At 39.1% G+C, this 27,361-nt stretch overlaps 1 protein-coding gene across 1 annotated transcript; it reads right to left on the bottom strand.

The window, feature by feature from the left end:
- Positions 1–15,403: 15,403 nt before the first annotated feature.
- On the bottom strand, positions 15,404–26,983 carry LOC131237661 (alpha-terpineol synthase, chloroplastic-like). Its single transcript, XM_058235554.1, has 7 exons — positions 26,755–26,983; positions 26,220–26,481; positions 24,331–24,706; positions 20,770–20,988; positions 17,087–17,225; positions 15,981–16,229; positions 15,404–15,804 (listed from the first exon to the last, which is right to left on the bottom strand). Exons 2-7 carry the CDS (start codon positions 26,290–26,292, stop codon positions 15,739–15,741), a joined length of 1,122 nt encoding a protein of 373 aa, XP_058091537.1. The 5' UTR covers positions 26,293–26,481; positions 26,755–26,983; the 3' UTR covers positions 15,404–15,738.
- Positions 26,984–27,361: the final 378 nt, after the last annotated feature.

Below are 27,361 nucleotides of genomic sequence, written 5' to 3'. Positions count from 1 at the left end.
TTTATTTCTAAGCATAGATTGCGAGAATAATAAATTACAGATTTATAATTAAATTTGCAAGTAGCTCGTACGTCCATGTACTACTTCTCAACTTTTGTTATTTTTTACGTGGCGAGTCACGAACTGTTGGATCAGAGGTCATGTCAAAATGATCCAAACCGTTTATACAATGGGCCTCACTGTGGATGGATGATACCCAGAAAATCTTCAAAATTGGACGATGATATTGATGGTCCACGAAACAAAGGTTTCATTCCATAGTCAAAATAAAAGAGTTAAATGAGCATAAGGCATTGATATTCTAATATGAGGGTTCTCTTATTGGGTGTCCGTATTCAAAATTTTCACGATGAGGTCCATCAAAGAAATGGTTTCGATCACTGCAACGTGACCCAAAATCCTACATGCTAAGAGTGGAGGATTCAAGATCCTACTCGCAGATGTGGCCATTGCAATTCAGTACCATCTTAACTAGATTTTGTTTTTGACTTGGAACATGCTTTGCAGAGAAAAGTTCAATATGCTGGCATACTGTGATGGATGACACGCAGGGAATTGGAAACTATTGAGAAATTGCAAGCATGCCATCTTGTTGTATTATGAAAGGCATCCAATGGTGCTATTTCAACAAACAAGTGTCTACAAAACACATGTTTGAGCTATCCGACCAACGTGATTTTAAACCTGATTTTAAATTGAGTGTGTGTGTGTGTGTGTATATATATATATATATATATATATATAGTGTGTGTGTATATATATATATATATATATATATATATATATATATATATATATATATAGTGTGTGTGTATATATATATATATATATATATGTACTATGAGTTTGGCCTTATGGTAACTTCCCATGAGGTCCAGCTATGTGGGCCCCACCATGATGTGTGTCTATAATCAACACCGTGCATTTGATGGGTCCCCTTTAGGTCATGGGATACCCCAAAAATCAGCTGTATATGGAACTCAAGTGGGCCACATCATTTAAACCCATGTGAAGACATTCCTAAAATACATAAAAAGCACTTGGTGGGCCCACTTGAATTTTTGATGCAGCTGAAACTTGGTCTAACCCCTCATCCAAGTGGGACACACACAATCGATGGTCTGGATTTGTGAACCACATCTCAATAGGCCCCATAAATGATTATGAGTGTTTTAATGGGAGGGTCAGCCTTCTCAACTGTTGTATGTGGTGTGGCCCACCCAAATCATAGATTGACTTAGATTTTTAAGCCCATGGCCCACTGTGAGGTCAACCTCATGGTATCAATCCCCCCCCCCCCCTCACACACACACACACACACACACACACGTCAAATGATACTATGAGGTCGAGCTATGTGGACCCCACTATGATGTGTGTCTAACATCAACCTCATCAATCATATGCACCTTTCCATGGTGGGCCATGGACTTAAGCATCAAGTCAATCCATGATTTGGGTGGGCCACATCACCTACAACGGTTGAGAAGGGTCACCCTCCCATTAAAACATTAATTCATAATCATTTATAGGGCCATCGCGATGTAGTTCACAAATCCAGACCATCGATTGTGTGTGTCCCACTTGGATGAGGGGTCAAACCAAGTTTCAGCCTCATCAAAAATTCAGGTGGCCCCACCAAGTTCTTTTATATGTTTTAGGAATGTCTTCACAGGGTTTTAAATGGTATGGCCCACCTAAGTTCCTTATACTGCTGATTTTTTGGGTATCCCATAATCTGAAGGGGACCCATCAAATGCACAGTGTTGATGTTAGACATACATCACGGTGGGGCCCACACAACTTGACGTCATGGGAAGTTCCCATGAGGTCGACCTTATAATACCATTTCCTACCATTTCCATATATATATATACAACTTCTGGTTAGTACTCAACTACTAATTAGTGCTCCACTAGAGTACTAAATAATTTCCCTTTCTTGAAAGGGTTAGAGAATCTCGGAGAGATATATATCATTACCAATTACATGGATGATGATTGAATATTCAAAGCATGGATTGCATTGCCTTGCGTGATTTTCTTTCAAAACTAAAATTGTTTGAGATATTTTAATTATTTGTCAGTTTTCACTAGTATCAAATGCATTATAGTGCAAATCAAAGAGTAATTAATTGGAGATCTTAGTTAGCAAATTCAACTGGGTCAGCAAGAGCAATAAGCAGCCAACAGTATAATTGAAAATCGCATATTCATTCCAAGGGGGAGTCTAGTAAGGTGGGCCCTTATTGACTAACATTGCATTTTGACCACTTCATGTCATATTTGGACCATATGAAATATACAGGTTGTAACGTATAGGTCTTGAACCACGTCTGGTAAACCATAACATGGCCTTTTTCATAATGGAAAGTCATGGCGAAGGCAATAGTAAAGGCCCAAGTGATTTTAGATATTAGTCCATTTTTTTTTCTTTTATTTATTTATTAAAAAAAAAAAACTTGATTTGTTCTAGTTGGGCACAATTATAAGTACATAGGGCTTATATGAGACAGTGGATTTGGAACCTCTTGGGTTCAAAACCCCCAGGATTTAGAATCCTCTCATTGTGTTTGACACCTTGGATTTAAAATCCCCTATAATTCAAAATTAGATATGCATATGATGTAGAGCGGGTCGCAGATAGTTTCATGGCCAAGATGGATTAGAAAAGGCCCAGTCAACGACAGAAGTGATTCGGACTGTCGGACCTTAGATTGGGCGTATCTCATAATACGGAATGAGTTATCAAGTGTAAAATATATAATTTTGGGGTAGAACAAGCTACTTTAGCTAACCAACCTTGCTATGCTGGGTTATGCAAGACGGATTTGCGAAATACTCCTAGATCGGCGGTCGTTTACTTATTTTAATTCTGTTTTTACTATAAATGTTAAGTTTTAGTTTGATTATAACTCTTCATCCGTTGGGCTTTAGGAGTTGTGCCTAACTTGAAAAGAGCTTAGAAAAATTAGGAGAACAGCTTGGTGAAGCCAAATAGGATACTTACTATTTTTGGCCGAAAACCTTGCCCAATAATAGACATCACACGACCGTCCTATAAATAGTAAGTTTACTATTTATAGTAAGTTGCAAATTCTAGGAGTTTTAGTTGTAGTTTGCTTCTGATTTCTCTCTCATTGTTTGGTATCCCTATTTAAAGGGTTGTGAACTAATTTATTTAATTCATTAATTAATTTTAAATTTTATAGAATTTATTTTCTATTTTACTTGCTTTCTTTCTCATGGATTCGAGAAACCTTTGTGAGGAGTCCAGGGAAGTTCCATGGATTTAGAACAGTTATCCTCTTGAGGTAGATGGTGCTCAATCTCATCATGTTCATCCCTGCATCAACATAGTATATTTACAGGGGTTTGAATTCAATTAATAAATCAACTTTAATATCTCTAATTAGTGTACGTATGTAATGTTCGACAAAATGGTTGTAATAAGCCCGTTGAAGCAAGGGATCACATTTGAGTGACTAACCAACAAATTTTAACCGTTGATTTACATGGACAATGTTTGGATGGCGCATATTATCTTATTATAGTAAGTATAGTGATGCAGTTGATAATTTAATTGTTTTATGATAACATTAGTGGGCCATGTGCACAATAGATTAGTAGCCTAGTGACACACATGTTACACATGCAACTCTTAGAAGGATTTTAAATGTAATCAAAGCTTCTACCTTGGATTTCAAACCCCTCTTTGAGGGGATTTGAAACCCCTAATTACTCTATAGTGCCAAACATAGTAGGAGATTTCAAATCCCCTCAAATCCCCCTAAATTCATGATGCCAAACGACCCCCCCTTAGGTTATTAACAAGGAAATCCTAGCTGCAATCCTATTCTTGTGTTTAGAATTTTCAACAACGAGCTCTCATTTAATCACAGAGGTATTTTGCCTCTTCTCGATGATCTTAATTACCAATATAATCCTCAACCCAGACTTGCGGGCATGCACATTCTACAGGGCAACTAATAAGACCAATGCTAGATTTGAAGTCATAAGGTCATACTGCATTAAGGTGTTATTACAAGTGGGATTTTTCATATTAAGCTTAAAAAGATTTGCCACAAGCTCTCGCTACTATGATAATCAATGAAATGAAAGATTCAAATATGTATGTTGATACATTTATTTATTTATTTATTTATTTTTAAAGGAAGTGGGATATGTATGTTGATACTAGAGCTAGTACCCACATGACAAATGATCCAAGTGATTTAACTTGATTCCCTACAATGGTCCTAATAAGGTGATATAAGGATATGGTTCCTAGCTAAACATTTTTCATATAAGTAATTTCGTTGGTTGGCAATATTAAGTTAAAAGATATTCAAGTTGTTCCCAAAACTAAGAAGAATTTAATGTCTCTAAGTTAGTAAAGAATAATTCTGGTATTTTTTTAATTTATTGGTTCCAGGTTTGGGATAAAAATTTGAAAAACAAGTACGGTTCTAGCAACAGAGAATAAAAGAAAGAAAGAAAAATAAATCTATATGCCTTAGATAAAGATGCAGTTGTAGCCACAGTAGTATTCATATTAGGAAGTCCTGTCGGACTTAATCTGTATGCGGAATAGTCCCACGGATCTGCCCGTGCATGGGACATGGCGATCAGGGGGTCGGATAGCTTACCTAGCTGAGACGACGCCATGGAAGCCGGATAAGAATACCAAAATACCTGTAGAGCTTAAGATATTCCTCTCCTTCACACCCTTTCTACAATTCAGAAGATGGGACTCGAATTTCTGCCGTGGTGTAGGATCGGGGATCCAGCTCTCTTATATAGAGTCTGTGGAGAGAGAGTTTGAAACCAATCACAACTCTCTCTCTCCCCCACGCTTCACATTGTAGCATCCTAGTTCAACTCAAATAGCTATTTGCGTAAGACAGCTATAGCATTCCAGCCCTAGTACGCAAAGCTACGCAGATAGACTACGCAGTGCATCACCTGAAGTAAGGCCCACTAGTCTACTTAATCATCCAGTCCAACTGGATGACAATCGAGACCATTGATCAGTAAGGCCCACTAAATAGAGTTCTTACATTCTCCCACTTAGGCCTCATTGAGCAACGTCAATGATAGTCATATAAAATTATTTTGAAAATAAGTTTTGATCTTTTAAGAAAATATTCAAATGGTTAACCAATGAAATAGTTGGACAGTATGAGTAATGCTATTCAATCTGGTCCATCAAGTCAGTCAGCATCGAAACGTGGTAGTCATCACAATATTTAATTTAGGTGAAGTGAGTCTAAGCGCGATCACAAATACTTTCAATCTTAACGACATAGATTACGAACTAGGAAATGTGGTATAAGGATTACATATTTTAGTGTGATGATATGTGCCTATCCTTAAGAGGTCCTAAAGCTTTTACATGTCTCTAACGAGACACGACTGTAGTTTTACTTACTCAAAATTTGGGTATATATATAGAGAAACAGAAATAAATCTTTATATCAAAATCATCCAAACAAACTGTATAAAACGAGATCTCTAAGTGTCTGTGAAAAACAAAATACGCTTAACTCTTACTAACTGAAAACATCTATAGGATCAATGACTCCCATGGATGTTATATGCTCCTGAAATAGCGTGATAGGGAGCCCTTTAGTGAGCGGATTTGCAATCTTCTGCTTAGTGCCGATGAATTCTACGGACACTTGATGATTCTGAACCCTTTCCTTTACAACAAGGTACTTGATGTCGATATGTCTCGACCTTAACGAATGCTTGCTGTTACTAGAGAAGGAAATAACAGCCGAATTATCGTAAAATATTCTCAATGGTTTCAGGATATGCTTCAGTTCCCGCAAACCTGAGAAGAAACTCTGTAACTATAGTGCCTGATTAGATGCCTCATGACAGATAATAAATTCAGCTTCTATAGTGGATGAGGTTGTGGTAGACTGTTCACGCTTTTCCACGACATAGCTTCTCCCACTATCATGAAAATGTATCCTAAAGTAGACTTCTTAGTATCAACGCAGCCTATGAAGTCTATATTTGAATATCCGATCAACTCTAACTGATCAGATCTTCTGTATGTGAGTCTGAAGTCTTTCGTTCTCTGAAGATATCGTAATACTTTCTTCACAGCTATCTAATGTTACATTCCTGGATTAGATAGATATCTTTCCAATATTCTAGTGACAAAGGCAATATCCAATCGCGTACAGACTTGAACATACATGATGCTCCCTACTACTGATGAGTACGAAAATTCCTTTATTCGATTCTTTTCTAAATCATTCTTTGGACACTGAAATAGACCAAATTTGTCGCCCTTCACAATGGGCAACTTTCCTGAAGCACAATTTTGTATGTCATACCTTTCGAGTACCCTAGTAATAAAGGCCCTTTGTGACAGGCTAAGCAGTCCAAGTGTTCTGTCACGGCGAATCTTAATACCGATGACGTAAGAAGCTTCACCAAGGTCTTTCATTTCAAACCTTTGAGATAAGAATTTCTTGGTGTCGCTCAACATCCTGATATCACTGCTAGCCAATAGAATGTCATCAACACACAAAATTATCATAATGAACTTACTCCTACTAGTTTTAATGTAGATGTATTCATCTGCAGTGTTTTCTACAAAGCCATATGAGGAAATTACTTCATGAAACTTAAGGTACCACTGTCGCGATGCCTGTTTCAACCCATAGATGGACTTCTTAAGTTTGTAAATCAAATGTTCTGAGCCAGTAGCTACAAAACCTTTAGGCTGCAACATGTACACATTCTCATTCAGATATCCATTGAGAAATGCAGTCTTTACATTCATTTGATGTAACTCTAAATTCATATGAGCTACAAGAGCCATTATGATCCTGAATGAGTCTTTCTTGGATACTGGTGAGAAAGTCTCCTTAAAGTCAATGCCTTCATATTGGTTAAAACTCTTGTTAACAAGTCTGACTTTATATCATTTGACATTACCTTTAGAGTTCCTTTTGGTTTTAAATATCCATTTACAACAAATCGGACTTATTCCAGTGGGTAACTCTATAAGATCCCATACTTTATTGTCTTGCATGGATTTCAACTCATCTTTCATGGCATTAAACCAACAAGAAAGATCAGCACTTTATTTGACTTGTGTAAAGGATTCAGGATCCTTTTCCACTCCTATGTCAAAGTCGTGCCCCTGTAAGTATACGATGCAATCGTCTTGATTTACAGGCCTTCTCTCTCTTTCAGATCTTTTCAATGGTTCAGCTTGTTGGGTTTGATCTTGATTTTCCTCATCAGTGGTTTGTATATGAGGTTCTACATAGTGCTCTGTAGTGACTGCAGAATCGACTATATCATTAATGTCCACGTGATCTGGATTGACTATGACAGGAGTCACAGTCCTTTGTTCATCAAATACAAAATTTCTTATGTTCGTGCTCCCACTATTTTTAGTGTCCTCAATGAATCTGACATTCTCAGTATCAACAATCCCGATGGAGTAGGAAGGACAGTAGAATCGATAGCCTTTTGATCTTTCTAGGTATCTAATGAAGAAACAACTTACAGTTCTAAGATCAAGTTTCTTTTCATGCGGATTATAAATTTTGGCCTCAGCAGGACAACCCCAAACATGTAGATATCAAAGATTTGGTTTTCTCCCATTCCACAACTTAAAAAGAGTTTTGTTTACTGCTTTGCAGGGAACCCTGTTTAGTATATGAATTGCGGTTTTGATCGCATCACCCCATAGAGATTCTGGTAATGTCAAATTACTGATCATACTTCACCCATATCCATAATGGTGCGATTGTGTCTCTCAGCTAAACCATTCTACTCTGGAGTACCAGTCATAGTGTACTGAGCGATAATTCCACAATCTTGCAGGTATCTAATGAATGGCCCTGGATTGCGTCCTGATTCGTCATATCTGCCATAGTATTCACCACCACGGTCAAATCTGACAACTTTAATTTTCTTATCGAGTTGATTTTCAAACTCGACCTTATAGATTTTAAAAGCATCCAAGGCATCTGATTTCTCACTGATAAGGTATAGGCACACGAAGCGAGAGTAATCATCTATAAAAGTAATGAAATATTTCTGGCCACTCCATGAGACTGTAGGGAATGGTCCACAAATATTTGTATGTATAACCTCTAATAGATTTAAACTCCTGGTTGCACATTTCTTTCTCGTTGTAGTCTATTTCTCTTTTATGTAATCAATGCATACTTTATAATCAGAGAAGTCTAGAGAATGCAAAATTCATTCTCACACAAGCCTGTCTAATCTCTCATGAGATATATAGCATAGCCGCCTGTGCCACAACATGGAGGAATTCTCATAGTCCAGCCTTCGCTTGGATCCCATTACATTTCCATGCAATGAATTAATATTATAGACGTGAGAGGAAATCAAGTCTAACTGGTATAAGTTGTTTACCATAGAGCCGGTTCCAACTTTAATCGAATTCAAGTAAATACTAAAATTTTTATTTCTAAAGTGGAATAAATATCCCAACTTATCCAAACAAGAAATTGAAACTAAATTATGCCTTATAGACGACACACAGAATGTATCTACTAAATTCAAAAAATGACTAGATTTCAACTTAAGCCCATAGACTTCTATTGCCTTCATGTTAAGCTTGACACCATTGCCTACGTATACTGAGTGGTCCGCATCAGTTGGTGGCCTGGCCCTGTAATAATTCCTTCATAGAAGTGCATATGTGAATAATAGTTTCAGAATTTATCCACCAGGAATCCGTTGACACATCAGTTAAATTATATTCAAAATAAACAAGAACAGAATGATTAACTTTCTTTATGAGCTAATTCTTAAAACCTTCGCAGTCTTTTTTTAGATGACCCGCATTTTTACAAAAAAAAGCACGGTTTACCTTTAACTCGTCTGCGTTTAGATCCATTTCCAGATTGATTTTCATGGTTTCTAGATGGAGGACTAGAGAATCATTATTAGAACCTTATTTCCTTTTCCTTTTGCCTTTATTCCCTTGCCCATGCTTTTGTCTTGAAGTTACCATATTAACATTTTGAACTTTTACCATTTGCCTGATCCTGTCTTCTTCTTGGACGCACTGAGTGATGAGTTCATCCAATGTCCACATGTCCTTCGGAGTGTTATAGTTTACCAGGAATGTGCCGAATTGGGGAGGTAGGTTGTTCATGATCAAATGAACCAGTTGATCGTTAGTGAGTACAAGCCCTAGAGCATGGATCTTAGAAACAACTTCGATCTGCTCTACAATGTATTCACGGATGTTGCCTTTTCTATCGTACGAGCGAGTCAATTTATTCAGAAGAATGCCAACTTCAGATTTATCAGATTTCTTGAATCGTTTTTCCATTTTAGTCAGGAAAACTTTGGCCTTATCTGTTTCAGGCATGACACCCTTCATCGATTCGAAAATCGAATACTTAATGACTTTCAGGCATGTATCATTTGACCTAAACCATGCAACCCATCGATTATATTCAGTTTCAGTGACATTATTAGATGGTTCTGGCGGTTCTGGCGTTATCAGGGCAAGATCTAATTATAGACTCCCCAATACAACTTCAATGGCGTTCTTCCTTTGAGCATAGTTAGACCCATTTTGGGCAGGGACTTAATGTGTATTAGTGGGAATTGAGACTGAAATATAAGAGATACATATATACTCACATTAGTTCATTATTTCACAAAACAATTTCGTGATTGTAAACAAAAAATATTAGACAAATCAATTCAGTTGTTAAGAGAGGCATCAACTGAATCATCCAAGATGAAGATGGGCCCAACCATCACATTCTAGTGAGAATCTGTTACATCATCATCATTCCTCATGTGGGAGGTAATAATAACATGCTAGTGATCCTCCTGAACATGAAGCTAAGTGATGTTAGTCATGTAAATCTGAGACACTCAATACCTGTGGGTGAGATGAGTCTTTCAACTTTACATTACCAACACCATTTACTTCACGTGTCTGCCATATGATAATCGTTTGTGTTTTTGTTACTGTATGCATAAAAAAGTGAACGCAACTGTATGCAATCCTCCTTATCCCAATGTTATAAGTTTGTACTTGTAAAGTTTTCATCGATTGAGGTCTAATACAACCGAATCCAAAACTACAAATATAGACTTTAGGATTGCTATTATAATCCTACCTCTCTTTGGATTATATCTTAATCAGTGCGATGCGGCCCATAAGATGGTCGGTATTGATCATTGAAAAATATATGAACCTTAAAGTGAAACATACGTACAGGTTTCACATTATATGTTCTAATGGTCTATATCAACTTCTAAGGATGGGTAATGGGCTTATTATCAGGCCAAATCAAGACTGTATAATCTAGACATGTTCAGAGAGCATAATAACATCAACTATCAACATTCACAAGATTGATGGTTAGCAAGGAAATTTGGATGGATGCATGCATGCAAAGAAGTCCATGGGATGATTAGCTTAACCCAAAATTCTAAATATTTATAAGACCATCTTCTTTGTAAATGAGTTCAAGTTATATGCTTACGATTGAATAAACAGACGGTCCAGATCATTTCTTAAATATGGAATAAAATCCCATGTCCCAAATGTGATCAATGGACCCAGATAATAAGTCAGGGCCCATCAACATAAACAAATAAGTGTTAGTGGGTCCTAAAAACGGACCCGCAAGCCAATAGTCGGGTTTGTTAACCCGATTGAATAAAATCGTTGCCCGAGCCCAAAAGAGGAATGAAATCCCTAACTTCATTCTCACGCCAGTCTACATGAGACGTGCAGGCAACGACCTCTTTCTCTCTCTCTCTTTGCCAGCAGTCGAACGATGGAAGCGAGAGGATGCTAAATGACATCTCCATAGCTTCCGGTGATCCACGACTCACAAATGGGCTGGTTAACAAGTCGTTGATTGGCTGGAATCTCCAGTTGGACGCCAATTAATGGAAGAGAGGGAAGATCAAGAATAAGGAGAGCGGAGGAAACTTCTAGAGTCGATCGATCACTGACGAATGGAATGGCCTCCAACTGTAATGCCTCGGACATGGCTGTCGGAGCTTGAGTGGAGGATTTCCACAGGTGACAGCCATGGATGATGGTGGGAGTTCCTCATCCGTCACGAGATCGAGTGAAGTACACTTCAGGTATGACAATGGAATCCCCAATCTGATTCCAGATTGAAATCCCCAATATATTTGTCTAGATTTGGGGTCTAATCTGGAATCCCTGATTAATGGGTATTAAAGTTTAAAAATCTCTGATTAATTCTAGAATTAGGGATTAGCACCTTAAACCCCCAATCTAGGATTCGAAATCAGAAATCCCTAATTCTGAATTTTTGGGAATTCGAAATCCCTAATTTCCTGATTTGGAGATTCCGAATCGAAAATCCCTAATTTAACATCTGGATTTAGGGATTTGAATTCGAAATCCCTAATTTTGGATGCGGGAATAGAAATTCATAATTTGAATAACTGTTTTTAGGGTTTTCGAAATTCAAATCCCTAATCTTAATATTTCTGGATTCAGGGATTTGGAAATCCCTGATCACAACTGTTTCAGGAATTCAAAAATCCCTAATGTGATTAGATATAGCTGGATGTGATCATTCATACCTATGCACAGATGGCTCTGATACCAACGGTGGGACTTAATCTATATGCGGAATAGACCCACGGATCTGTCTGTGCGTGGGACATGGCAATCAGGGGGTCGGATAACTTACCTAGCTGAGGCGCCGCCATGGAAGCCAGATAAGAATACCAGAATACCTGTAGATCTTAGGATCTTCCTTTCCTTCACACCCTTTCTGCAATTCACAAGATGAGACTCGAATTTCTTCCATGGTGTAGGATCGGGGACCCAGCTCTCTTATATAGAGTCTGTGGGGAGAGAGTTTGAAACCCATCACAACTCTCTCTCTCTCCCACACTCCACATTGTAGCATCCTAGTTCAACTCAAATAGCTGTCTGTTTAAGACAGCTATAGCATTCCAGCCCTAGTACGTAAAGCTGCGCAGATAGATTGCGCAATGCATCACCTGAAGTGGGGCCCATTGGTCTACTCAATCATCCAGTCTAACTGAATGACAATCCAGACCGTTGATCAGTAAGGCCCACTAAATATAGTTCTTACAAGTCCTAGAAGATATTTGGCATTAGCATTTGGGATATGTAAGCTTACTTGTATTTTAAATAGAAAATTACAACTGTTGCTCTTTTTAGGCATCATTGTGATCTCTGGGATCCTGCATCTATTGCCTCATTTCAGAGTATGAGATGTTATTTAATTTGTATTGATGACTACATTAGATTTATATAGTTATCTCCTCTGAAAAAGAAATAAAAATTCTTTAGCTAAATGTAGACATTAGTTGAAAATCAATTCTCATTTGGATCCTTGCTCTTGCTCGGGTGGTAGAGTACTCTTTCGAGTTTCAACACTAGGTCAGGGGTTCGAGGATCCATAGGTGGTGAAAGCCCACTATAGGGTGAGTGTGTGTGTGTGTGTGTGTGTAAATAAAGAAAGAAAAAAAAAATCAATTCTCATAAATATTATATTTATATATATATAAGCCATAAAAAATGTGATTTAGTTAAAAGAATTTATTGATTATCTTGATAATTGTGGAATTCTCGGACAGATCTCTTATCTAGGAACACAGTAACAAAATGCATAGCAGAATAAATAAATAAATACTAAGACATGGTCGAGACAGGTTTGATTATTCTACTTCATGCTAATGTCCTTAAAACCTTATGGGTGAAATACTTTTTAATAGTTACATTCCTTATTAATCAATTGTCGTAAACAATGTAATAAACCAAAAAATTTCATGCACGCTCGAGCAAGTACCCGAGTACACATTTACATATATACATATCCACACATGTAGGTCATATACAATTTAGAAGGCCTATTTCGAGAATCCTGATTGCAATGAAAACTTAGACACCACGTAAACAGCCCAAGTATCCACCGTACATCTTCAATTATGAGACCCAACACACAAAATCCACCGTAAACATAATCCGAATGTTGTAATGGGAGATTACCCATACATAAACATCTAGAATAAGAGCAAGTTACAATTTCAAGAAGAGTGAACCGTTAAATGTTAGGTTCCTTACTCTTGCTCCGGTTGTAAACTCTCAGGAGTTTCAACACCCGTTCAAGGGTTTGAGTATCCATAGTTGGTGAAATCCAACTACGGCGTGAGTGTATAGGGGTGTGTGTGACTAAAAAAAAAGAAGAAAAGAGGATCGTCCATTAAACTTCAAGATCAAATATAAACCTATGACAATCAAAACCGACCATCGACAGGCCACCATGCACATTGTTCGAGATTATCCCTGATACGTGAGAGTTCCTGAGATGATCTGTGTGCACGTGCGAGAGTCCAAACCCACATCTATCTACACTCATTCCTCTCCTTTACTCGTTTACACGATTGATTACACCCATCCTTGAAGGTTGGAAGATTCCTCAAATTGCAATGTATCTTTATTGTAATATTCTATATTAAACTCTTGTTTCCATGTAGAATGTATGCCAGATTAGGTTTTTTATTTGCTTACTTGATAAATTTCCCATTTGTGAACCTTACATGCATTACATGCACTGTATGATTGACGATTGGCTATTGAATTTCATTTCGATTGCCCGATGAATGAGTTTCATTGATCATGATATAATTGAATTTGAATGGTAAGACTTTGAATTTGGTTAGTTTGGGCGATGAATCTATGAGCATGTCGGGATTGCTCATATGTGTCCATGTTGTGATTATCGCTTCATGTGATCTTGATTAGGCGAGCATGTCAGGATTGTAACAACCCTGATGTCTGGTCGTGCAAGATTTAGGTACCCCTGATCCGTAGGCATGTCGGGATTACTCATGTTCGTGCATGTCAGGATTGCCGCAGCACCAAAGCGGTTAGGCGAACATGATGAGATTGCAGCCTGATGCCAGCAATGGTAGATCATGATTTTAAGTACATGCCTTGCATGGACCAAGTAGGTGAGTACGTTGGATTGCAATCTAAATGTCTGAGACATAGAAGTTGTGAAAAGTTACTCTGCGTAATTAATCCAAGAGGAATAATCATGCATTCATGACATTAACGTCATGTTTCAAGTGGGTCCTTACTCTTGCTCGGGTGGTAGACTCTCAGGAGTTTCAATTCCCGGTCAAGGGTTCGAGCACCCATAGGTGGTGAAATTCCACTAGCATGAGTGTGTGGGGTGTGTGTGTGTAAAACATATATAAACATATATATATATATATATATATATATATATATATATATATATATATATATCTCTATATATATATATATATATATGTATATATATATATATATATATATATATATATCAATAGTGCGCTCCTGCTAAGCAGTGTGCCTGCGGCATATAAACAATAATGTGGAGCATCAGCCTTCCTAATATTCCCCATTGCTAACTTGGTCTGGCCTGCCTGAGTTATGAGTTAGTAAGGATTTTGGTATTTAGACCTAAACGTTGGGACCATATCTATTGGATGAGTTGGATGGCATTTCACACTTTATAGTGGACCCTACAGAGCTTGAAAATATGGTAGTTGCCATGTGATCATGCCCAAAAAGAAAACTGACAGTGATTGAACAATCCTTATCATTTAATCGCGGTGCCCACAAATTCTCTTACTGAGGAAATCCATGGCTTTGGGCTTTGGGTATAGAGTACAATGTAAATGTGCAAAGATACTGAAAGATTGCCATACATTGTAAATGAGAAAGTTACCTTAAACCTAAGGCAAGGAAAAAGTTCATCTTTCATCGAGGGACTACACTTATATTTTACTATTTATCAATGCCTACACATCATATGGGTCCACCTGATGAGTTGGTGAGGTTGAGTACTTCACCTGGTGGTGCCAATGTATTGGAAGGGAGGATTTCACATGCAATTACAGGTTGGAAGCCATCCGTTGGGTGGACCGTACCTTGAGGTCCACCCGGTTGAACTTGATACCTTCTCATCCAAGGCTTTGTGTGAAAGTTCAAGGTTAACCAGTGCACCTGGGCAATTGCCTTCTTGACCTAACCATCCATTTTCCTAAAATGTGGATTGGATGGTTACCATCATATGACCAAAGTGACAGGAAAGGCCACCCTCCAAATGGATGCCTGAGATGAACGATCGGACATCCATTTTTATTTTTATTTTCATAAATAGTCTCTTTTGACCATCTATTGCAAGCTATTCATCCAATGGTTAGGATCATCCAAATCAGTACAACTTTCTCCCAAAAAGGCTCTAATGAATAGGATTGACTGAATGGACGGTGCAGATCACAACTGTCCAACATGCAACTAGGTTGCCTATTGCACCAGATCAATTCTATTCTGTAATCCAAACCACTGAAATCAATGATAATGCAAACACATAAATATACTTTCACATACCAAGGTTCACAACAATAGACCACGCGACGACCACAAAAATACTAGCCCATGGATTTCATGAATCGAACCCAGCTTATATCTTCTTAAGTGGTATGGGCTCAACCAATAGTGCTGTGACCCGAGCCTTGGTCTTTTCATGTGGACGACCGAACCCATCTCCCAACTGGTACATACATTCAGAAATCCGCCCAAGCCCTACACAGCCATTGATGAAAGCTCGAGGGAATGGAGAACAGCTGAGGCATTCCTCATTTAACTTCTTCCATGTTTCATCGATCACACGTCTAACATGTTCACGAGCAGCTACTTCTGAGGCACCGGTTTCATGCACGTAACGGCTTTCCGTACATCGCCTCTTGCTAGCTCATACTATATCAATGAAAAACATGCAACTACATGTTAAACAATAATCGATGAATTTGTGGAGTTGTTCTTGTTATCTTTGCAAAGTCCCAACATGCAAACGTGGAATTTATATGTGATATCTTTGTTCAATCAGGGCACAATGATGATGCATTTTGAGAGAGAAGGTAAAGCTTGCATACCGGTGAAGTTCCCACGTCGTCGCAAAGTCGGAGAATGATGGATGGAAAAATCACGAGATTGTGATAATTCTCTAGGCCTCCTAATACCTCCTTTGTGATCTTCAATCTCATTGAAAAATAGCCATGAGCGAGTATGATTGGCGCTCCCACGGAGATCCATCCATTGTCCAGGTACTCCTTAAATGGTGGCGTATGGCCGCTGTAGTACCACCTCGCCTCGGTTATGTATGTCTTACACAAATCTCCCCACTAAACAAGCACAATATTTCAAGATAATCAGATACAGGTATATGGATATATCTATTTAGGACACCAGTAGTGGGGATTGTCCAGTTTTGGAATTTGGGCTAAGCCCAAGCCCTTTGTTTATTGAAGGGTTCAAAATATTATCATGACAGACCCTATCAGTTTGTATTGGGTCAGGTGTTTAAGCCCAGGCCTATTGAGCGAAAGCCATAAACAAGCACAGAGCTTGGATTTAAATGAGTCCAGCTTGATCCCTTAGCCTATGGGTGGCAATGGGCCAGGTAGGCTGCCCCAGTTCTATGCCAGACATGGACCTAGTAGCTCCGCCGATGGTCTGGGCCCACTCAATTTACAGGTGGGACATGGGATCATGTCGTTTTAGCCCGACCTTGCCTGACCCATACATGCGTTATATATCCTGCAAATATGCCATTCTAATTCTTTGTTAGGCAACCCATCCATCTTGAAAATGGACGATTTCATTACTCTAAAATGACTATTACTTCCTGCATATATGGTCTACTTGATCAACAGATAAATTAAGAACATTGAAGCGGGAAATGAATATTTTTCAATTTTCGGACTGTGTTGGTTTGGGTCCCACCAGGCCCAGACCTAGCCAATTTTTCAGGCACAGGCTTTGGCCTATTGTGCTAGGCGCATGCCTGGTTCGGGCCTTGGGTCTTAAGTGTCGAGTCAGAGAATTAGGGCTAGCCAAGCCAAACCTGGCCTTTTGCCACCCTTACATGGGCCGAAAAGACCAACTAGGCCATTTGGTTATGGGTATAGGTGGAAAGGCCAACCGGCGTGCCTGGTCACTGTTATAGTGATAACATTGAGTTAATGAACTGATGCAATACCATTTTCTTTAGGCATGGCAAGACATCCACACCCTGTTCTTTTAGAACGTCATAAGCCAGTGCATTAACATTGTTGAAGAGGACCATGTAACATTTCTTCATGTATTCTGGAAGCTTTTCAATTGCATCGGTGGTCCACCTGAAAGTACCATCATGCAAGAGGGAGAATCTCTGTTAGTTAAACTACTACATTTCCATTACTCTTCCACATGTGATGAATAGGGTTCACCACCGTTCTCAAACGGTGTGAAACTAACACAGGAGCCTACTCCTTTTTTACACCTTTCAAATGTGTCTAACTTATGGGTCTGGCGTCATCGCGTCCGGATTCATTTTTCAATGACTCTGATCAGCAGGAAGAGCAAGGGATGTACCGATTGGGTCTATCCAGCTGCTGGGCCTCATCCGCATGGCTTATGTTTCAAGAATCACACCTACCGGAAAATTTTATCCATCACTTTCCTTAAATCTCCCCTTCCAAATTTTGACTGCTAACCATTGCAACCGGCTGAAATAGTTTTTGGTTTTTATCATGCCAACGATTTGAGCAGATGGTCCACATTTTAGGGCTTGTATGCATAGTAAGTTACTTTATATAAGCTATGTATACCTCAAGCATGATACATTGGTTCCTACTTGTTAAAAGGATAAGTATGTCTGGTAAACAACATATTTACAAGCCAAAGAGTAGAAAAGTATACTCAATTTTCAATATAAGTACCTATCTCTCTATTTTGTTGGTTCCACTTTTAATATTCACTGTCTATCATGTGGGGCAACCTTTTATGTGGATTATTTAGTTTGTTATATTAGGGCCACTTTGACCACTCTTCATTTTGAATTGTCCATCATTATGACTGTACATGAACTAAGTTAACTCGGTTAGCTCGCTTGACTCGACTCGAAAAAGCTCGATTTGAATCGGTTTGAAACTGAGTTCAAATCAAGTCGAGTTGATTTTTTAAGCTTGAAAAAATTTCAAATTAAGTTCGAGCTTGCCCGAGCTTGACTTGACTAGGATCGAATCCTAACTCGGATCGAACCAGTTCGATAACTCAGTTACTTTGATATTGATGTTGCTCACCAAGTGTTTGATGAAATGACTCAACGAAGTGTCGGCTGGTGGCAAGGAAGGTATGTATATGAAACAAATACTCTTTTTTCTTGATTTTGATGTTGCATACTAGGTGTTTGATCAAATACCTGTAAACAACTATTTATTATTGTTTTACATATAATAAGAAATTGAAAGTGCACTCCATGTGTTTGTAAAAATGCCGCACAGGCTCGATCTTGGTTCGAACTCGGCTCGAACTGGCCCGAGCTGCTAACCGAACTGAGCCAAGCTAGCCAGTCAGGCTTGAGGACCGAGTCGAGACAAGTTCAAGCTCCGGTCAGCTAGTGGCCGAGCTGAGTTCAAGCTGTGGTCAGCTAGTGGCCGAGCCGTGCCAAGCTCGACTCGATTCGACTCGTGTACACCTCTATCCATCATGTAAGGCCAACCTTCAAGATGGTTCATTTAATTTGTTATACACCTTGTGTTAAATCGCTACTTTCTCTAAAAGCTTGAGCTGTTAGAGGATGGGGTATCAGTGTATATCAAGGGACTTTAAAAGCTCCATCTTCATTTTTAACTATCCATCATGTGGGGCCAACCTTTAGTGTGGACCATCCACCTTGCGAGGCCTACCTTTGAAGTGGGTTAACCATCATGCAAAGCCACCTTGGATGCCGGTCGTCCATTACGATGGGGCTCACCTTGGATGTGGGTCATTCATGATTATGGAATTACCTTCTATGTGAATTGTCCTCTTATGGGGCCACCATCAATGTTAATGTCCATCATGCGAGGCTCACCTTCAATATCCACCGCCCATCACATGGAGCCCACCATTGATGTGGACCATCTATCATGTGGGCCCCACCTTCAATATCCACCGACCATCATGTGGAGCCCACCTTTGAAGTGGATTGTCCATCGTGTGGGCCCCACCTTCAATGTGGGTCATCCATCGTTTGAGTCCCGCCTTCAAGTTGAGTTTTCTATCACACTTGATTTGCCTTGGTAATATAGGAAAGAGCATGAAAGGTAAAACCAGTAATCCACAAAGTAGTTCTTAAATCGAGGAGGTAAAAAAATATATATTTAGAATTGTACTATTAAGTAATAATTTTCAATTGTTTGATTACACCACTTACATGAAAGACTCGAAATCACAATAGAAGTCCTAATTTGAATGGAATAAAATTTACTCGAAATAATAAATTTGGTCAAAAATAAAAAGTCTTAAATTAACTTTATCCAAACATTCTTGGCGTGATTAAAATTAATTTTTTTAAAAGATAAAAATCTAAAACTCTAAAATGGATGAGATATCACAATTAAAATTTACTAAATATAGTAATTGTTTTTAAAATTATAATTTTAAATCGGAAGGGAACATTTTCTTGTGAAACGAATGGACGTGACCCATTATGGGGGTTGGTTGAACCTGGATGGCCTGCTATATAAAGGGCAATAGGTCATGCATTTCGCGATGATACCTGGATCAAAAGTTATAATTAGTCTACGGTCTAAACCTCGAATGGCAATTTCTCCCTATTCAGTATGAATTTCTTTGATCTAGACATGCCTAGGGCCTAGTTATGTCATGCCTTACCTAGAATTAGGTCATGATCTAATAGACTATGTTTGCTTCTTCTTTTTGCACTTCTTTGGATCGAACTGTGCTAAGAATATGTTTGTGGCTCGCTCTACATCACTTGGATATGGGCCATTTATCATTAGGTACCAACCTTTGATTTGGATCGTCTATTATATGAGGCCCACCTTGATGTGGGTCATCCATCATGTGGAGCCCACCTTCAATGTCCATTGTCCATCATGTGGATCCCACCTTTGATGTGGATGGTCCATCATGTAGGCCCCACCTTCAATGTAGATCATCCATCATGTAGGGCTCTCCTTGGATGTGGGCCATTCATCATTAGGAGCCGATTTTTGATGTGGACCATATATTATGTGGGCCCACATTACCATCCGAACCACCTTTGATATGGACTGTTGATCGTGTGGCATACCTTCCATGTGGACTCTCCGTCATATAGGGTCTCCTTTGATATGGACAATCCATAAGACAGAGATAAGAGGGGGAGACAGAGAAATAATAATTTAGTCACTGTTTAGCATCGTGTTAGTAGTTTGTTCACGTGGGTTTGCAGGACCATTTTGGTCATATAGAAGTAGACGAAAAATAAATGATTTAAAAGAATTTTTAAATGTTGGTTGTACTTTTAATAGATGTATAGATATAGATTCATTTAAAATAAAATATTGCTCCTGTGTTTTTATACCACCATAAGTTATAGTGCTCCTAGTTTCATTCGGATCATGGACAATCCAATCCATTGATCCAGACTATTCATTAGGTCCAGCACAAATTTCATGATCTACCTTGCAACATACATTAGTCTGACGAATAAAACCATTTGATCCACAACCTTTCATATCAACGGTCAAGATCACAAAATAGTCTCACTAAAAAAATTGATCCAAATAGTCTATTAGTTAGGACCAGTGATGGATTGCTTACTATTCTAACGAATCACTTTTATTAGGCAACAGAAAATAAGAACAATCAAATCCCATTTCAGGTCGAAATCATGAAATCAGTAGTACCAACCTTTGGACGGCATCTGTGAAGAGCTCAAATTCATCCAACGAACCATAGACGTCGTAAACATCATCAATCATTGTTAAAATCTGATTAACTTGAGTAACAACGTCCCTGCAATATTGATATTGTGGCTCAAAGGCCACACCAAGACTGAACAAAAAACACTCCACCACACGATCTCTAGTAAAAGGGAAGATTTCCATGGTACCCAGATCTTTCCACCACCTACAAACACACAATAAATCAAGTACCAGATAGAAAGAAATAGTACTGTGCAACGTGTGTATGACGAGAGTTACCATCCTAACATACGTGTGTACCGTTAAATGTGTCCAGACCATAATTTCAGGACCAGGTGTGTCAACCTGGAACTCAGGTTAGCAAACTCGGCCTGGTCATCAACTGGGTCACCAGGTCAAGATGCACTTGGATTGGGCATGACTCCGGGCTGACTCGCCAGTATATATATATATATATATATATATATATATGTGGGAAAAGGTACTATGCACTCGACTTCGCGATAAGCTCCCATGAGGTCGAGTTGTTTGGGTCCCACTATGATGCGTGTCGACCATCAACACCGTGCATTTGATGGGTCCCCTCCAGATTATGGGATATCCCAAAAATCAGCCGTATACAGAACTCAGGTGGGCCATACCATCTAAAATCATGTGAAGACACCTTTAAAACATATAAAAGCACTTGGTGGGGCCCACCTGAGTTTTGAATGCTACTGAAACTTGGTCTGAACCCTCATCCAAGTGAGACACACATAATGGATGGGCTGGATTTGCAAACCACATCTCGCTGGGCCCAAAAATGATTATGAATGTTTTAATGGTGCACGACCCCTCCCCACTTCTGTTTGTAGTGTGGCCTACACAAGTCACGGATTGACTTGATTTTTGAGACCTAGGCCCACGATGGAATGGTGCATCTGACTGATGGGGTAGATGTTCGAAACGCATCACGGTGGGGCCCACACAGCTTGACCTCATGGGACAGACTCATGAGGTTGAGCGCATAGTACGTTTTCCATATATATATATATATATATATATATATATATATATATATATATATATATATATATATATATCTTGACTTGGATTGGGCATGACTCCGGGCTGACTCACCAATAACCACACACACCCTGAAATCATGTGAACTTTTTGAGAACTAATCATACATGGTGTGAATCCAAAATATGAATGGTTCACGTGATGTAACACCATCTGAGAACTAATCATATATGGTGTGAATCCATAATATGAATGGCACCCTCTAAGAACTAATCATACATGGTGTGAATCCAAAATATGAATGGTTCATGTGATGTAGCACCCCATGAAACCCCCGGCCCAAACTTTTACTTTGATCCAAAATTTTAGTGAGCCATTAAAAACGAAAACAGTTTCCTCCCTCAAGTTGCATCTCTCTTTGCAATGGCCTACCAGAGTTTTAAATTAGGATGAGAATTGGTCTATTGGAGTTTCATGAGATGCCACATCACATGGATCATTCGGATTAGACGCCCATAACACAGGTTATATATATATATATATATATATATATATATATATATATATATATATATATATATATATATATATATATATATATATATATATATATATATATATATATATATATATATATATATATATATATATATAATGCTCACATGCACACCTACTCACGTGAGCATCCATGCGCACCTTTGTACATCTGTCTTGGGAGAATCTGGACGGTCCAAATGATGCGGCACCCCTTTTAACTTATTGGCCCAGTTTTCAGCCTCATCCAGAACTCTAGCTGACCATGGCAAAGAAAAATGCAAATCAAGGGAGAAAAATGTTTCCTCTTATCATAGGCTACCAGAGTTTTGTATGGGTTTGAAAGTTAGGCCGGTGAGGTTTCAAGGGGTGCCGCATCGTGGATCGTTCACATTTTTGTGCCCAAGACACATGTGGAAAGATGTGCACAGGTTCTTACGTGCGCACGCATTCCTCTCTATCTCTCTCTCTCTCTTTCTATAAAAGGCCAAACATTTTTAATACATGTGCACGAGAAGTTGACCACTTTAACGCCACCTTTTACACGGGGTCTTTCCAAAACGCGGGCGCGGATTAGCTACGGATAGGGTGAGCAGGAGACTCGCTACTGAAGTGATGTCATCAAGTTTTATAGGCCCAACCATTATGTACGTTTTGTATCCACACCTTCCATCCATTTGGAGAGATCATTTTAGGGTAAGATCCAAAGAACGAGTTAAATCCAAAGCTCCAGTAGACCCAGCATAGAAAATAGTGAGGACCCACCATTAAAAACTTCTAAAAGCCACGAAAGTTTTAGATCAAGCTTATATTTGTGTTTTCCCTTCGTTCATGTCTTTTTTAACTTTTGAACTTAGATTTCAAATAAACAGTATGGTGGCCTTAGGATAGTTTCAACTGTAGAAATCACTCTCCCCAATGTTTTCTGTGGTGGGTCCACTACAGAATTTTATCTGTCTCATTCTTCGGCTCTTGCCCTAAAATGATATCTCAAAACGGATGAATGGCATGGATACAACACATACATTGGGGCCCACGTAACTTCGTGTCGTCACTTCGGTAGCGGAATCGCTGCTCAGCCTGTCAGTATCAAATCCGCATCCCCAAAACGCTCAAAAAGCTTACTTTATCAGGGTAAACCATCCTATACTGACATAGTATTTGTGGGCCAAAAAACTCTTGCTTTTTTGACCGCCACTTCAGTAGCGGAATCGCTGCTCAGCCTGTCAGTATCGAATCCGCGTCCCCGAAACGCTCAAAAAGTTTACATAACCAGGGTAAACCATTCTATACGGACATAGTATTTGCGGACGAAAAAACTCTTGTTTTTACGGTGGATGTTTTTACGGTGGCTGAAGACCTATAGCTACGGTTATAATTCGTAGCTATTGGTTTTGAATGCAAGGGTACCGAGCACTTTGAAAAGACGCTGGGTAAAAGGTGGCGTTTACAATGGTCAATTTCTCATATGCATGGTTTCACTCATTTTCTTGGTATGATGTCGAAATCCCAGGGTAAAAAAAAAAAAAACAACCACTCGTGGAAATGATATGGTAGGATCCACACTGGGAATACTCCATGGCAGACAGCCATTGGATGTCCCTAGGGTCTGAACATCCAACGTTTGCAAGCCGGCTACATTCACCGTACTGAAGCCTTTTTCTACATCCCAGGGTTTAAAGCCATAGGATGTCCAAACATCAAAAGTTCCCTCCACAAGATCAACTTAAGGTTAACCTTACTCAATTCCCAGAGTGGTTGTGATTATTTATGATGCTATTTCCAGCTGCTCATGCATCTTGGGCGCACCAGACAAATGTACTCCACATATTTCAGCATGGAACATGTGTGCACTGAATGTATATGGACCGTTTATTTTTGTCGCTATGATGACAGATTTTGCCGGATTTTAGTACAACGAGGCACAGGAAGATTCATGGTTGTAGGTAGCATTCTTCATATGCACATATTGGCATGCATGTATGACATGTTGCATGCATGTCCTTACCTGGCCATGTCTCTAACATTGCTCTGATGAAAGGCTTGCACCCTGTTGTAATCCAATTTAGCCAGTTCAAGTAGGAAAGGCTTCATGTGCTTTTCTTTCTCATACACCTCCTCTATGTACCACCTGGCTTCTAACCTTGGTTCCATGTAATGCATTGGAAGTTCCAATGCATGTGTCACTTGTTTGGCAAGATTTGGTTCTATGTTCCCTTTGATACCCTTGAGATGTTTGGTTGTGAAGGCTTTGGCCACATCCAAGACAGTTTCTCCTGTAAATCCAAGGTGCGAAGCTTCATACAAACTCAACATCCCTTCTATGTCCTGGCTAAGGCATGCTTTAAAACTACCTCTCTCGTCCATGAAGCTGTTGAACACATCTGCAACATCACACCAGAAGATGGGTGCTTGCTAGAAATTTTAAGGTGCGCGCGTTTGGATACACTATTGAAACCGAATGCAATAGTTAGTTCACTACCTAGCCTGCATTTGAATGAACCGTGGAAAAGAAAATGCTTTATGCAGATATTATATTTTCCATCTACTGGGACAATAAAGTAATCCATGGAAAGTTTTTTTTTTTTTTTTTAAATTTTAATTTTTTAATCTATGGTTTTCCTCATAATATGGCGTTTTCCTTTCCCTTAGAAAAGATGATAATCTTCATTTCCAAACTTTTTGTGAGATAGATTTTACTCTTTAACAATTGACTATTTCAAATTTCCTTAAATCACAAATTTAAATAAACAATATTCTTTTATTCATAGTTTTCCTTACACGTGACGTGTTAGTTTCTAACTTTACGTTCTTCATATCCACCAATCCAAATAGTCCTAAAAAGAAATGTCCAAATCTTACCTTTCTTAGTATTTTATTTTAGAGCTAGGCTTTCGTTTGTAATTAGACTATTTTCAAGGAGAACTGGTCATCTATTTCAACAGCACAACAATATCATCTTATCCAATAACATCCCACTTGGTGTGGGACATCTGTACTTTGAAAACCGTAGGCCCCACCATGAAGATCTCCCCTTCTAAAAGTAAGGTTGATTCCCTCACAATCTTGGCCACACATATATGTTGAGTCAGACGATAGGCCATCCATTGATTCCAATGGTGTGGTCCATCTCATGAGCTAGACTTTTGGTTAAGGTGATGATATTCACAAAGTCCCCAGTTCCTGTCTCTGAATGCTTCTAGACCCTAAAAAAATATCAAAACTAAAAATAAAAAGACTGTGTCATGGTGAGGCATGTTGGCATGATCAACGGTTCAGCACCACCAGTTGTCGGACCCCAACCAAAGGACGCTAGACGGACTAACCGGCGAGACAAAGAAAACAGCTGGACTGCCTTACCATGGGAGAGTCTTTCTACAATGAGAATGAAGACTCTTTTTTTTCTTTCTGGCATGGGGCTGCCTCAGATTCTGCATGAACTATCTCACAGCACCCACTGCAAATGCAATGTCAGTGAGATATCATTCTGGAAGAGCTAGAATTCTAACATTGTATTAGGATCTACAGGCCAAGGGACAGTCTCAGGTATACAGTTTCTATGGGGTGTAGGCCTCCCAAAAGGGAGAGGAGATTAATAAGTGTACCTCGGGTGTAACTATAAGTAGGCTTTGGTGTGGGAAGGAAAGCCCGGAGTCCGACGGGCCCACTCACATGGAAACTCTAATGATACAATAATTTGGTGAATTGACTTGTGATAGCTGGCCTGACTAAGTGAAAATCACCAAATTATAATTATCTTCCTTGGTATTCATATGAACGTGTGTTCTCAAGGAGAAAAAAAAAAAAACACTTCATTAAACTTGTTATTGCGATTCAATTCCATACTGCATCCAAACACAGCAATGCAAGTAAATGGAGCCTATAGAGCATATGTACCTTGTGAGACCTCGTACCCATGTTGTCTAAGTAGTCTAAAGCGAAGGGCAGTAACATTTAAATCTTTCTTCATCTCTTTGTCATTTTCGTCGTTGGATATGGCATCTAGGGCTTCCTTAATCTCTGACTCAAAGAGATAAGCCAACCCTAAACGTTGGAGGACACCAATCAACTCGAGTAGAGTGAAGGAATCAGTTGTTGCTCTGAGCAAACACCTTCATTCTTCTGCCAGTCGCTCGATGCCTCTAACACATTTGTCGTCCTGTGCAACAGATGTACAGTAAGGAAGAATGGTGTAGCTAATCATACAAATGGTGACAAATCCACACTGTAAATCATGCAGTCCAAAACATGGGCCCCTAACAAACATTACACCAACCAAACGACCGGAGGATATGATTTCACTGATTGCTGGTCATTTTCATTTTAGCCATCCATATGATGGCCACGAATTCGATGGTTAATATCGTCCATATGGGTACTGTTTGGGACACATGAATCAAATGTGCAACGGATGGGATAATAATTAGATCACCGTGTAATCACTCTTCAATGATTGCACAAAATCGTAATCCAAAACGGGTGGCTGGTAATTTGCGTTCCGGCGTATGATTGTTGATTGCGCCATGTCAGTTGCCGCTGCACATCTGATGTTCCTGGCCACGTGGACATTGATCTGGGCACTCGGTGGCCCACTTCTAAGTGGCAAGCGTGTGGGGGAGAAAGGTGGGGAGAGGGAGAAGGAGAGGAGATTAAGAGCCATTTCTTTTCCGTGAGCTGTGATTGGTATTCTCATTTGCACTGTATTTATAGGAACCATTGGCACGAAACATGTGTGAGTCCTTGCGTGAGAGTACCCAACGTATGCAGTAAAATAGGACCGGTGCTATAAGCATCCGAACTGTTCATCTGCTGGACCTTAGGTTGGATTAGCTGTATCCATGAAATTTTAAAAGATGAAGATCCTAGGCATTTATAAGAGGACTTTTGTTAATAAGAAATATACGGCTGTAGAAAAATCGTGACCATCAGGCAACATTCATTTAGAGAGGTCCACCAGTCAGAGTACAGGATCATCCAAACACTGAAATTTTTGGAGTAGATAGCCTGTGGACAGTGGAGCTGAATGGATGAATAGCGTG

This window comes from Magnolia sinica, chromosome 1, assembly GCF_029962835.1.
Source record: "Magnolia sinica isolate HGM2019 chromosome 1, MsV1, whole genome shotgun sequence".
Taxonomy (NCBI): domain Eukaryota; kingdom Viridiplantae; phylum Streptophyta; class Magnoliopsida; order Magnoliales; family Magnoliaceae; genus Magnolia; species Magnolia sinica.
Note: the sequence above shows the minus strand (reverse complement) of the source record. Positions and strands in the feature narration are given on the sequence as shown.